The sequence below is a fragment of the Onychomys torridus genome, chromosome 3 (genome assembly GCF_903995425.1).
Source record: "Onychomys torridus chromosome 3, mOncTor1.1, whole genome shotgun sequence".
NCBI classification, from domain to species: domain Eukaryota; kingdom Metazoa; phylum Chordata; class Mammalia; order Rodentia; family Cricetidae; genus Onychomys; species Onychomys torridus.
Genome location: NC_050445.1, coordinates 109,714,261 through 109,726,128, shown reverse-complemented (window position 1 = coordinate 109,726,128; position 11,868 = coordinate 109,714,261). Strand labels below are relative to the sequence as shown.

The following is an 11,868-nucleotide window of genomic DNA, read 5'->3' as shown; positions in this document are numbered from 1 at the left end:
CAGGCCTCCAAGTTGCCCGAGGGGGTGTCACACACCACAGAGGCGCCCGGGGGAGGCGACAGTCAGGAAAGGCGTCCCTCTGGAAGGCACCTGCCTACGCGTGTCCCGGTGTGTCCACTCCCTAACCCGAAGGCTTTGGACACATTCCTTAACCCCTTCAAGAAACGTCAGGTTCCTTCTGCAAAACGCGACTGATAGCACCCAGCCTCCAGGGTGACTGGGACCTGCGGCTTGAAGCCTTGTAAACGCCGGTCCCTTTGAAGTGGCCAAGTACACGGCGTCCGAGGAAGAGCCGCCCTCTCTTCCCTCTTCCCTGGTTCAGGTGACCAGAGGTCACTTCTGCGGGGCGCTGGTCCCCGAGGCTCCACCTTCGGAGAGGTGGGGCGAACCGGTCGGAGAACCAGAGATGACCGCAGGAAGATGCGGGGCAAAGGCGGAGCATGCTGGGTGCGCTGTCCCGAAATGCTTTAGGGGTGAGCGGTGCAGACATTCTTTTCCCAGTAGAAGTTCGCAGCAACTGCAAGCTCACCGCAGTCCCTTTAAGAGCTCCACGGGCCTCCTGGCCTCGGGAGGAATTTTATTGGCCTGTTCCACTCTGGGAGGGAGTCCGTTACGATTGGCTGCTGGAGGCCGGGGGCGGGGCTGAGTGCCACAAACAGGGGTCGTGACTGTTTTTGCAGCTTTGCCTAAACGAAAAACAGCGAGCCTAGGCGCCTGCCAGTCGCCGCTGCCGGGGAAGGCCAGGGGAGTCCTCCGATCCTGTGGGTCCTGCGCGCTGGCGGTGTCCGGTCACCCACGACCGACCTGCGTAGAACCTCAGCCGCGGGGCTTGCGCGACGCTCCCCGGCTCTCGCTGCTTACCGGGGGTCGGAGTCCCGCGGCCTGCGCAGCCGGGCTCTCAGGTAAGCGCTGCCTGGTCCTCTCCTCCTGCTGCGCCAAGCCAGCAGGGAGGCCCAGCCTCGCTTCTTCCTCGGGCTGGGGCCTACCGTCCCTTCCTGTCCCTGTGCCACTAGGGCTGTAGCCGGGGGACAGCCTTTGGGAAGTTTCTGGGGACCCTCGCGGTTACGACCGGACCCTGTATGGAGCTGGACACGGGCAGCTCCGGGTGCAGCCCGAGCTCAGCGGTAGCCGGAAAGGACAGCCCGGGCTCTGCCTCTGCCTCTGCCTCTGCCTCTGCCTCTGCCTCTGCCTCCCTGGCCTGGCGGAAGGAAGGGGCAACTCCTCTCAGCTCCGTAAGGAGGAGGGGGCTGTGGAGTATGGGGCACTGACCCCCAGTCCTTGTCCAGCTCGGTTGCGTTGGGCTGGAAATTTGTGCGTGTCATAGCATTTTGTTGAGCTCTTAATTCTGTGTGGGCTCTGTTCTGGGGGTTGGGTCACGAGGCCTAGGACAGACAGACAGAAAGCAAGTAGATACACCTGCTGCCGGTGGAGGCCTAGTGCTACAAACAACACACGGAAGGGCTGGGTGGCGGGCGGGGTAGGGGGGAATTGGGAGTTGAGGATCAGAAGTTCGAGACCTGTCTTGGCAACATGCTGAGTTTGAGGCTAGCCTGGACCCCTTGAGACCCTGTCTTTAAAAAAAAAAAATCATAGTGGAAGAACACCCAGGTGGGCTAGAGATACTAAAGTCCTCTTGGAGGGGGGGAAGGTAGCCAGAGAGTCAAGAGATGCGATCAAACTGGGCAAAGATAAACAAGCAAAAAGGCCCTGGGGTAGGTGAGATAGAAGTTGTGGGTAGAGAAGGGTAGAGGAGTGGCAGGAGGCAGGTCACCTGGACCATCCCTTCTTCCTGGTGGCCACAGTGGCCCCTTAGGACAGACTCTCTTCTCTATCACCAGGGCTGACGGGTTCAGAGAGGCATTGAACTTAGCCTCTATCCTCTGGAGATTTCCCATGCTGCTTTGCTGCTAGACGTAGAGGTTCAGCAGCCTATGAGGTAAGGGAGAGAAGCAAGTGTTTGGGGTTGCTTGCGCTGCTGCTCTCCCTCTGCGTAGGGGGTCCCATAGAAGAGCTCAGAAGGTTTGGGCAATCTCATTGCACAGATGGAAAGGACAAGCTCGCTCAGCCTCTTGGTGGTGTGTGTGTGTGTGTGTGTGTGTGTGTGTGTGTGTGTGTGTGTGTGTCAGAGTAGGTCCCACCTAAGGCTCAGCAGGCTAGCCACAGAGAGTGGGCAGGAAGGAGAGGCCTGAGCCGTGGGCAGGAGCCTGGCCTCTGGGGAATGCTCTGAGGTCAGAGCTGCCCTTTCAGGTTTACAGGTGGAAGAAACCTTGCCTCAGTTCCCTGGTCCCCAGAGGCCTGGTCTCCCCTCGTGATCCTCTGCTACTCTTTCAAGATGTCGCAGCCCTTCTTTGTCTTGGTCAGCCCTCTCTCCTTCCTCTTTTTTTCCTGGTGGCCCAGCTCCTTTTGCTTCTCTGTCACTGCATGTGCCCAAAGCCAGCAGGTCTGGGGAAGGAGAAGCCTTGGGTCCTAGGATAGGGGGCGGGGCCCGTGGGTCATGCCTGTCCTTCCTTCCTTTGATAGGGACCCTGATGGTGTTTGCCCAGTGCTCTTAGGAGGGAAGCACAGGGCCCTGAGTCCTGTCCTCATGTGTCTGTTATTATCACTTCATTTATTTGAGGAGCACAGTCATCATGGCAAACAGAAGTGTGGTGTGGTTGACTGCTTTCCAGCCCCAGTGCTGCTGGAGCAGGAATGTTTTGGGTCGGGAGTTTGGCCTGGCCTGCTCAGCAGTGCCCACTTGCTCAAGTAGAGATGCATACCTTGAGCTACTACTAGGTATCAAACTAGCCAGGCTCTGGAGGGGAATAGCTGGACTATGGCAGCAGGCCTCTGAGCACTGTGGCTCCCGGAGCTGGGTTCCCAGTCCTACAATGGAGTGACACACGGGGTAGCTGACACCACTAGTCCTTCTTCCCTGCATAGCCACTAGACCTGTTAAGGGGGCCTGGCTCTGTGGGCAGACCCCCACCCTCACCCGGCATTCATCCCTTTAACCTGTGGGAAAGTCTATTGCCTGTGTGGCTCCTGTAGACATTTTCATAGCTTGCCTTATTTTGACTATCACAACAACCCTCCTAGGTAGGTAGCTGTGATTGTCGCTGTGAAACTCAGGAGTGAAGTGACTCACCCAAGGTCACACAGCAAGCAGGAGGCAAGGCCAGGAATGCTGTTCTTGTTTGACTTGCCAATCCCATACTTTACAGGAGCTGGGAACCAGGCCTGGGGACACAGGCCTGTTGTCACCCTAGCTATTAGGCTGAGGCAGGAGAATCACAGGTTCAAAGCTGGGCAGTGTAGGGAGACCCTGTCTCAAAAAGAGGATTAGGGATGTAGGTCAGTGGTCCAGTGCTTCCTAGCATAGGTCCTGTCTCCAGCAATGCAAAATAAAGAAACATCTGATATGTTTGGGAAATGGAGAGGTCAAACTCAAACACCCTGGAGGTGAAGGGGATTTGGGGGTCTTAATGGCTGGGAAGGGTGGGTGTCATGGGTCGCTGAATTCAAGGGTTACTAGGAATTCAAAGGTTCTCTCTATATCCTCCTTGTGGCTCTGCCTTTCTTAGCTTTCTCTTTCTCTCCAGAGCTCTGGCCCAGAGTCACAGTTGGCCTGCTGATCTCAGCAGGGTAGGCTCTCAGTGGCCAGGGTGCATGGACTTTCTGGTTGGCCAGGCTTGGGTACATTTACATTTCCTGACGTTTGTGCTGTGTGGAGTTCACCACATTCAAACCCCTGGACAGAGCAGGGGTGCTGAGCTCCCTCGGGAAAGTGGGGCCCTCTTGCTGACTGACCCCTATCCTGTTCTCTGACCTTTCCCACTGTAGACTGTTACAGTACCCGCTTCCCATCTCACCTTCCCCTAGGCCTACCCACATGAAACGGGACCCTGTCCCCTCTTTGGACAGACCCTTTTCAGTACTCCGAGAGTGAAATTACTTTGCATGTAGGTATGCTGCTCACTCCATCTGACCCAGCCTGCCAACTGTGCTGATCTTCCCAGCTGCCCCAGCTGCCCAGCCTATTCTTTTTGGTCTTAAGACCAAGTCCAGTTCTACCTTAGGGCTTTTGCATTTGCCGTTCTCTCCAAGGAATGCTCTTTATCCAGAGTTTTCCAAGGCTAACTGCTCAGCTGCATATCTAATATTGACTGACTACCAACCTAAATCAACTTGCTTATGTTCTCTGGAATTCAGCCTTAGCTGTGAGGCAAGGCCATGATAACTAGATAGAAGGCCGTTCTGTCTTGTCAGCCAGTCTGAGGAAGCAGCCTTGGCGTGCCTGGAGGGACCCACAAAACATCTTCCTTGCTGGTTTTTGGCTATAATAATGGTCTAACGTGGCTGTTCTCGTTTCTCCCATCACATCCGTATTCCAGCCAACAGGAAGGAAGAAGGGCACGACCTGAAACTGGCGAGTCACACTCTGCTGGTGTCCACGTGGCCAGTCCTTCCTGCAGGGGAAGCTGGGGAAAGCAGACTGAGATCCAGGGTTCTGCTGGTAAGTGTGGATGCTGGGGACTTCCCTGTCTGTGCTGCGTTTCTGTCAACCTGTCCCACTCCACTGTCTCCAGTGGAAGTTTGCTTTTTAAGTACAAAGGTTTGTGTCTGCTCTCCTCCCATCCCTGGGGGGATGACCTCAGGAGGGTAGACCGTGTCCCTGTCACATCTGAGCAACCCAGTGAGTTGGTGGCTATACCAGACACATGCCAGGTCAGATCTGCTGGGCAAGCAGAAGGGCGCATGAGTGAAAGATGGCTGCTCCGTTCACCTTTGCCATGGTCAGGACTGGGAAGGAGGCAGCGTCTTGTGGGGGTGTCTCCTAGGGACCAGGTGCATACCTCCTTACCCTCCCCATCAACAAGCTGGAGGTGTAACAAATCAGAGCCAGGGCCCAACCTGGTTGGGGGACCTGAGCACAGGGGGGTTCCTGTCTCTTCAGAGGTAGCACTAGAATGGAATGGCCCTGAAACTGAGACTGTCCCTGAGTCCCCCAAGCCCTACTTCTTTCTGCTGCTGCTCAGGGATTCTGTAGTGAACCCACAGGGCTCCTTTTGCAGTACCTGGGACACTGAACAGGAGCTCCAAGCTCCTGGCCACTCCTGCCACAGAAAGGTCATCAGGCCACAACCTTTTCCTGTGAAAAGCTTTCAGAAGTTTTTCTGGTAGTATACACACTTGTGCACCCACGCATGGGTGGAGTGCCTGGGCCTTAGTGTGCCATCCTGCTCTGCAAAGTCCCAGCCATGTTTCTGTGTTGGTCACGGTGGCACTATTGAGTCTGGATCCACCCACATCCCATTTGGGAGGCCCATTCATTTGGCCAGCAGTCCAGACTCATTCTTTTTACTGCCATCTTGTGGTCAAAGGCTGACACTGCTTCACCTGTGCACTTCCCCGCCTGACTGCCGTGTTTTAGGTAGAAGAGAGTTCCTTCAGATCCCTGACCCTAATACTTCCACCCATGAGACCTGGGGCTCAGCTTGTCCTGCAGGAGGCCCTAATGCCATCTCCAGACAATCCTCACCAAGATTCCTTGTTTAGGGTTTTCTGGCCACCTTTAGTCCCCTCCCTCCAGGGCATTCTGGGGACCTCAGATCCTCAGCTCTCTGGTCCTCCAGGCCGAATGCCACAAAAACACTGGCCTCTGGGCTACTCTGGCCTCCAGCTTCTCCTGGCAGCCTGGCCTTCTCAGATGACCCCCTTAGCCCTCTTTGGGCCACTGTTCCAGGCCCTGTGCCTAGCGGCCTCCTTGTGTTTCCTGGTGACCTCTCCACCTGCATCTCCTTTCCTGAGGACCTTAGCGACCGTGTGGCCTCAGAGATCAGATGGAGGGTGGGTTTTGCAAGGTGGAGTTGGGAGCCATTATTTCTTCCCAGTTCTGCTGGAGGTATTCTGCATCACCATGACCTCTCCAAGAGAATATTGTTCTCAGCGCCATTCCAGAGAGGACACCGAAGTGCCAGAGGCCAAGCAGCAGGGGCGGGCTGGAGGCCGGAGGGACAATCTGGGCAGAGCCTGAAGAGAGGGACCAGGCCCTGTCCAGAGCGAGAGGCCCCTGAGCCTTTGGTCTCCTACCCAGAGAGTCCCACGTGTGGCCTGTACTTTGCGCTGCCACTTTGGTTTTCCCTGGGAGCCTTGGACAGAGGGAGGAGGGCCCTGTGCCCTAACTACATGGGCTTGTCTTCAGGGCCACTGCCGGTGGAATGGCCAGCCTGCAGGAGGCCAATGGAAGCACAGCGTGGCCACCGCCCGCAGCATCCAATATCAGCGAGCCCCACCAATGCCTGCTGCTGCTGTATGAGGATATCGGCTCCTCCAGGTGGGGTTCCTGGCCCCACAGAGGCTTGGCTGTGGGTGCCTTGTCAGGGGATGTTATGGGCTGGGGGATCTGTGTACCTACCTCGCCAGTGAACCACCTTCTGTGCCCCCTGCCAGGGTCCGGTACTGGGACCTCCTGCTGCTCATTCCTAATGTGCTTTTCTTCATCTTCCTGCTCTGGAAGCTTCCCTTAGCTCGGGCCAAGATCCGTGTCACTTCCAGCCCCATTTTTATCACCTTCTACATCTTGGTGAGTTCCCTCCACTCAGTGACAGAAAGCCCATCTCTGATTTAAGCACAAAGGGAAATGAATGAATTACTTCCATAATGAAAATGGCTTCAGGTATGGCTGGATCCAGGGGCTCTGCCTCTTGCTCTCTCCTGCACTTGGTTCTCCCCACAGAGATGATGCCAAGGATAGCTGGGAACTCACCTGGCTTTTCCAGCTGCACTAGGGAGTCCCTCTTTCCTGGCTGCTAGGGGAGACCTAGCCTGTCCTTGGATTGGCCCACCTAGGATCCCACATTCATGCCTGAGCCAATTACAGGCTAGCAAGGAAAGGGAAAGGTTGAGACAGGCCAGCAGATCGTGCTAGCTGAGAGAGGCAAGTGATCCCTATGGGAAAATGGGGAACCGGCAGAGGGATAGAATGAACGCAGGTAAGGAAAAATGTCCACAGCAGCCCTGTCCAGTGTCTTTGCAGCAGGTTTACCTAAGGAGAGGTCCTGAAGTCTCAGCCCTTGGTGGGCCCTCTGTGTGCTGCTTTGGGGATACGGAGTAAGGTCGTACATGAGGCTCTAAGGGTGACCTCCCTGGGTATATTCCCATCCAGAGTGTGGGGTTCCTTTCTCCACACGGACAGGAGCCTGATTGACTGGAATATTCCAGACTCAGACTCTGAGATGTCACCTGAGAACTGAGTGGCCCTCTGGTCCCTTCTGTGGTCAGGCTCTGAGTTTCCCACTAAAGATGGGTGGTGGGCATGCAAGGAGACATGGCTATCACTTGCCTAAGGTCATAGAGCAGGAAAGCAGCAGGGCTAGGTCTGAGCCCCAGCTGTCTGGTTCTCTAATCATAGGGAGTTGATGGGGCTTTGGATGGGCAGCAGTGGAGTTTCCGTGCCTGACTCCTGTGCTGGAACATGCCTTCTTGTGTCCCACGCTGACCCACCCTGTCCCATCCCTTGTCTGGTTAAAGCCTGTCGGGGGCGTTGTTGATTCTGACACTGCACTCTTTTCTCTTGCTCTGCAGGTGTTTGTGGTGGCCCTGGTAGGCATTGCCAGGGCTGTGGTTTCTATGACAGTCAGTGCCTCTGATGCTGCCATAGTTGCTGACAAGGTGCAGGGGGGAGGCCAGCCTGGTGGAGGTTGTGATGTGCCCTCTGTACCCTGATCCTGTTGGAGAGACTTAGGGATGCCTGGCTGGGTGGAGCTCACCCCCAGCTGACCCTGTGCCTTTCTGTGCCCAGATCCTGTGGGAGATCACCCGCTTCTTCCTGCTAGCCATTGAGCTGAGTGTGATCATCCTGGGCCTTGCCTTTGGTATGCATACTGCAGGGCTGTCCTCCAACCTGGGCTGGCTCTCCCTACCCTTCCTGCAGTTGTTCAGAGATGGCTCTTAGGAGTTGGGGCTGACTCACCCCTGTGCCTTGCAGGTCACCTAGAGAGCAAGTCCAGTATCAAGCGGGTGCTGGCTATCACCACAGTTCTGTCTCTGGCCTACTCAGTCACCCAGGTATGTGGTGGTGGTGGTGTCAAGGCTCATGTTTCCGAACTGTAAGTGTTCCCGAGGAGCCACATGGACTAGGCAGGGCCAACTGCTCCTGGACACAGACTGTAGGTGAGCCTAGGAAAGGCTAAGAAATAACTGTGTGAGAGCTAGTGCCTAGTCAGGCACCCTGAGAGTATATGCTATGGGCCTTTTTCAGGCTGCGTAGGACTGCACCTTGAAGGCTTTGTCCACAAGGGACTCATCCAGGGTCTGAAACTGCCCCTGAGTTAGGTGGGTGGGCGTGGCTGGGGTTTAGGCTGGGGCAGGGCCTGGCATGCGGAGTGCCCTGGGCTCTGCAAGGGAAAGCCAGAGAGGCTTCTGTGGTAGAACTGACTTGACCTCCTTGCCTTCTGCAGGGGACTCTGGAGATCCTGTACCCTGATTCCCATCTTTCAGCCGAGGATTTCAACATCTATGGCCACGGTGGCCGCCAGTTCTGGCTGGTCAGCTCTTGCTTCTTCTTCCTGGTGAGGTCTGGCGTGCTCCCTGGGGGCAGGTGAAGCAGCCTGGCCCGGCCCGGCCTCCCTGTCACCCCTGTCTCTGCAGGTCTACTCACTGGTGGTAATTCTCCCCAAGACCCCACTGAAGGAGCGTGTATCCCTGCCCTGTGAGTACCTGCTGGAGCAGAGGCATGAGGGCACTGGCCTGCTCCCCGCCTTGCAGTTGGGGATCCCTGGAGAGGGGAAGAACCCCACGGTTTATACCTGGGCCCTAAGGGTAGGGTGGTTCAGAAGCTCATGACCCTTGCCCCGCAGCACGGAAGAGTTTCTACGTGTATGCAGGCATCCTGGCCACACTCAACTTGCTGCAGGGGCTGGGGAGTGCTCTGCTGTGTGCTGACATCATTGAGGGGCTCTGGTAAGAGGGTGCCCACCATGGGAGTGGGTTAGGTGTGGATGGAGTGGCTACCACTATGGCGGAAAGGGTCCCTGCTCGCTTGGGCAAGGTATTTAGGTCAGGGCAGGACCACAGGCCCTGGCCATGCTGACCTGCTCCCTACCACAGCTGTGTGGATGCCACTACCTTCCTATACTTCAGCTTCTTTGCACCGCTCATCTATGTGGCCTTCCTCCGTGGCTTCTTTGGGTGAGTTCTGGCCAGACCTCGGCACTCTAATGTGGCTGAGCCTGCAGCTACTGTGTGTGCATGGCCAGGGAGGTGGGTGCACAGAGGGCACTGGGTGGCACACTTTAGCGTCTGTGTAGATGCTGTCTGTGTATGTGTAGCAAGCACAGACAGGTGCAACCCCCCCCCCCCCCCGCCCCCCCCCCCCGCAAGAGATAGGGATGCAGTTCAGCAGTGCTGTTCTATTACCTGTTTTGTCAACAAGCACCTGCTGTGAGCTAGACCCTGCTGTACCCCAGGAGAGTAAAGCAGGTGTGAGTGCACTCAGGGAGCATGCACCTGGAAGGGACTCTGAGGGTTCACAGTGAGCCCCAGTTGGAAGGAGGATGTGCTGTGTGCATAGGTGCATGCGGGGAACATCAGAGGCTAGGAGGCAAAGGCAGGGACTGGCTCCCTCCCAGGCCTGATCTGGTGGAGTGCAAGCAGGGGTTTGCTCTCCTGTCAGTGCTGGGGTGGTGGGCATGGACCAACTCTGGGGAGCCTACAGAGCCTAAGAGCTGAGGCTGTATTGGGCTGCTGCCTGCTCCCATATGCTCTTTGAGCCTCTTCTAGCTATCCCAATGATGGTGACCAGGTTCAGGAGCGGGCAGTCATGTGCTCAGGCGTGGGGGTCACACTTGGCCAGGGTTGGTAAAGGCTAGGTTTAGTTTATTGTCACCCATGGGGGCTAACACACCCATGGGTGGAGAGGTGGAGAAGCTCTTGCCCCATCTCTCAGGCGTGGGTGGGGCCAGCTTCAAAGCTTGGTGGACTCAAGGGTTCCGCAGGCTCCTACAGATGAGCTAGGGCTCTGTCTGGCCTCTGCTCCTCCTGACTGCAGTGGTCCCTCTGCACTCTCTCACCAGCTCAGAGCCCAAGATCCTTTTCTCCTACAAATGCCAAGTGGATGAGACTGAAGAGCCGGACATGCACCTGCCACAACCCTACTCAGTGGCCCGGCGCGAGGGCATAGAGTCTGCAGGGCCTGCGGGGGTCTCGGCAGCCAGCTACTCCAGCACACAGTTCGACTCTGCTGGAGTGGCCTACTTAGATGACATCGCCTCCATGCCCTGCCACACGGGCAGCATAAACAGCACAGACAGCGAGCGCTGGAAAGCCATCAATGCCTGAGTGGGCACCTAGGCATCAGGGAGGCCTGTGAAGACAGATGGGCTCCCAGGTGGAGCAGAGTACGGTTGAGGAACTCATGTGGATAGTAGCCCTGGGCAGGGGTATACCTGCACCCTGGGATACAGGCTTCTTCCTGTCCTCCACCCCCAGTTCCCCTTGTTACCTGTGCTCCAGCTGGGGACCCCTGCCTTCCCAGCACTACATTCCTGCTGGGGTCCTGCCTGCCTATCCCCTGTCCCTTTCCCATAGCTCTCAGCCTCTTCAGCCATAAGGCTACAGTGTGTATATTTTCTTGATCTATTTTTTAATAAAAGCAAAAAGAGTAGTAGATGTGGGCTGGTGCCTTTCAGCAGCAGGACTTTATAGGTGGCAGGGAGGCCCCTACCAGGGGATGTCTCCAGAACTGGCTGCCAGGGCAGGGTAAGGGGCAGGTTACTGTGGCTTGTTGGGAGGAGACCAATATGGAAAGAAGAGAGTTCTGGGGAGCTGAGGTCTCCCTACCATGTTCAGCCCAGTAGGTGGAGCCTGTGGTCCCTACCACCCTGGGCTCCTTAAGCTGTCATCTTGGGCTGCCCCTCTCCAGTCTGTAAAGTAGGGGCAGAGAGACCCATCTGACCCTGTGTGCCACCAGTCACCTGCCACAGAAACTGATTCTAAGTGTCTGGAACAGTGCATTGGTTGATCGTGACTGAGAGTATGATGGTAACTGACAAGAGCAGGTGGAAGAAATGCAGGGCTAGAAGATGACGGCTCAGCGGTTAAGAGCGCTGCTTGCCCCTGCAGAGGATTTGGATTTGATTCCCAGTACCTCTGTGGTGACTCAAAACCATCTGTCACTCCAGTCCCTGGGGATCTGCCCTCTTCTGACGTCTTCAGGCACCAGGCACATGTAATAATATTTCAAGAAAGTGCTGGAACTATAGGATATTCTACAAGGCATGGTGTGGAAAAAGGACTCTGTGGTTGGTGACCTCCAACTGTCTCTGAGCAGGAAGAGTCTGCCAGTTTCATAGCCAAGCTAAATGGTCAGAGCCAAGAGGTAACCTCAGCTCGGCTGGGTTCCCACTTGCCCCAGGGGCTGGCCCTCAGGCCAGGAGGGTGCCAAGGGGATAGCCCCCAACATTTTGTTGTCATATGGTAATGTCTTTGCTGTGGATATCGCTCTGTATAAATAAAATGCTGTTTGGCCAGTGGCCAGGCAGGAAGTATAGGCGGGACAAGAGAGAAGAGAATTCTGGGAAGTGGAAGGCTTGGGGGGGAGAGACTGCCAGCTGCTGCCATGACAAGCAACATGTAAAGACACCGGTAAGCTCTAACTACATGCCTTCTTCATGTAAGACTTCTTGGGTCCCAGGCCCAGAAGGACAATGTTGGCCTGAGCACTGCAGATGACCAGGTATGGTCAGTAAGCTTCAATCCTGATGGTGAGGGGAGGGACCACAATGCTGCCAGAATCTCTGGGAGCTTCTTCCAAGTGGTACACTTGGAAGTGTGCCCTAGGGCTTACATGGGAGCCTGGTCTGAGGGTGCTAATAGCTTGCTCTCACT

At 56.1% G+C, this 11,868-nt stretch overlaps 1 protein-coding gene across 3 annotated transcripts; it reads left to right on the top strand.

The window, feature by feature from the left end:
• The first annotated feature begins 455 nt into the window (after window positions 1-455).
• On the top strand, window positions 456-10,648 carry Tpra1 (transmembrane protein adipocyte associated 1). Of its 3 annotated transcripts, none has more exons than XM_036182301.1 (13): window positions 456-473; window positions 681-902; window positions 4,374-4,495; window positions 6,185-6,316; window positions 6,433-6,565; window positions 7,567-7,653; window positions 7,784-7,856; window positions 7,970-8,049; window positions 8,442-8,552; window positions 8,632-8,692; window positions 8,841-8,943; window positions 9,091-9,171; window positions 10,056-10,648. In XM_036182301.1, the coding sequence occupies exons 4-13, from the start codon at window positions 6,201-6,203 to the stop codon at window positions 10,318-10,320; spliced, it is 1,110 nt and encodes a 369-aa protein (XP_036038194.1). In that variant the 5' UTR covers window positions 456-473; window positions 681-902; window positions 4,374-4,495; window positions 6,185-6,200; the 3' UTR covers window positions 10,321-10,648. The 3 variants fall into 3 exon arrangements, with proteins under 3 accessions (XP_036038194.1, XP_036038195.1, XP_036038193.1); XM_036182302.1 differs by lacking the exon at window positions 456-473 and adding an exon at window positions 1,839-1,936 and having other exon boundaries at window positions 519-902; XM_036182300.1 differs by lacking the exon at window positions 456-473 and having other exon boundaries at window positions 519-902.
• Window positions 10,649-11,868: the final 1,220 nt, after the last annotated feature.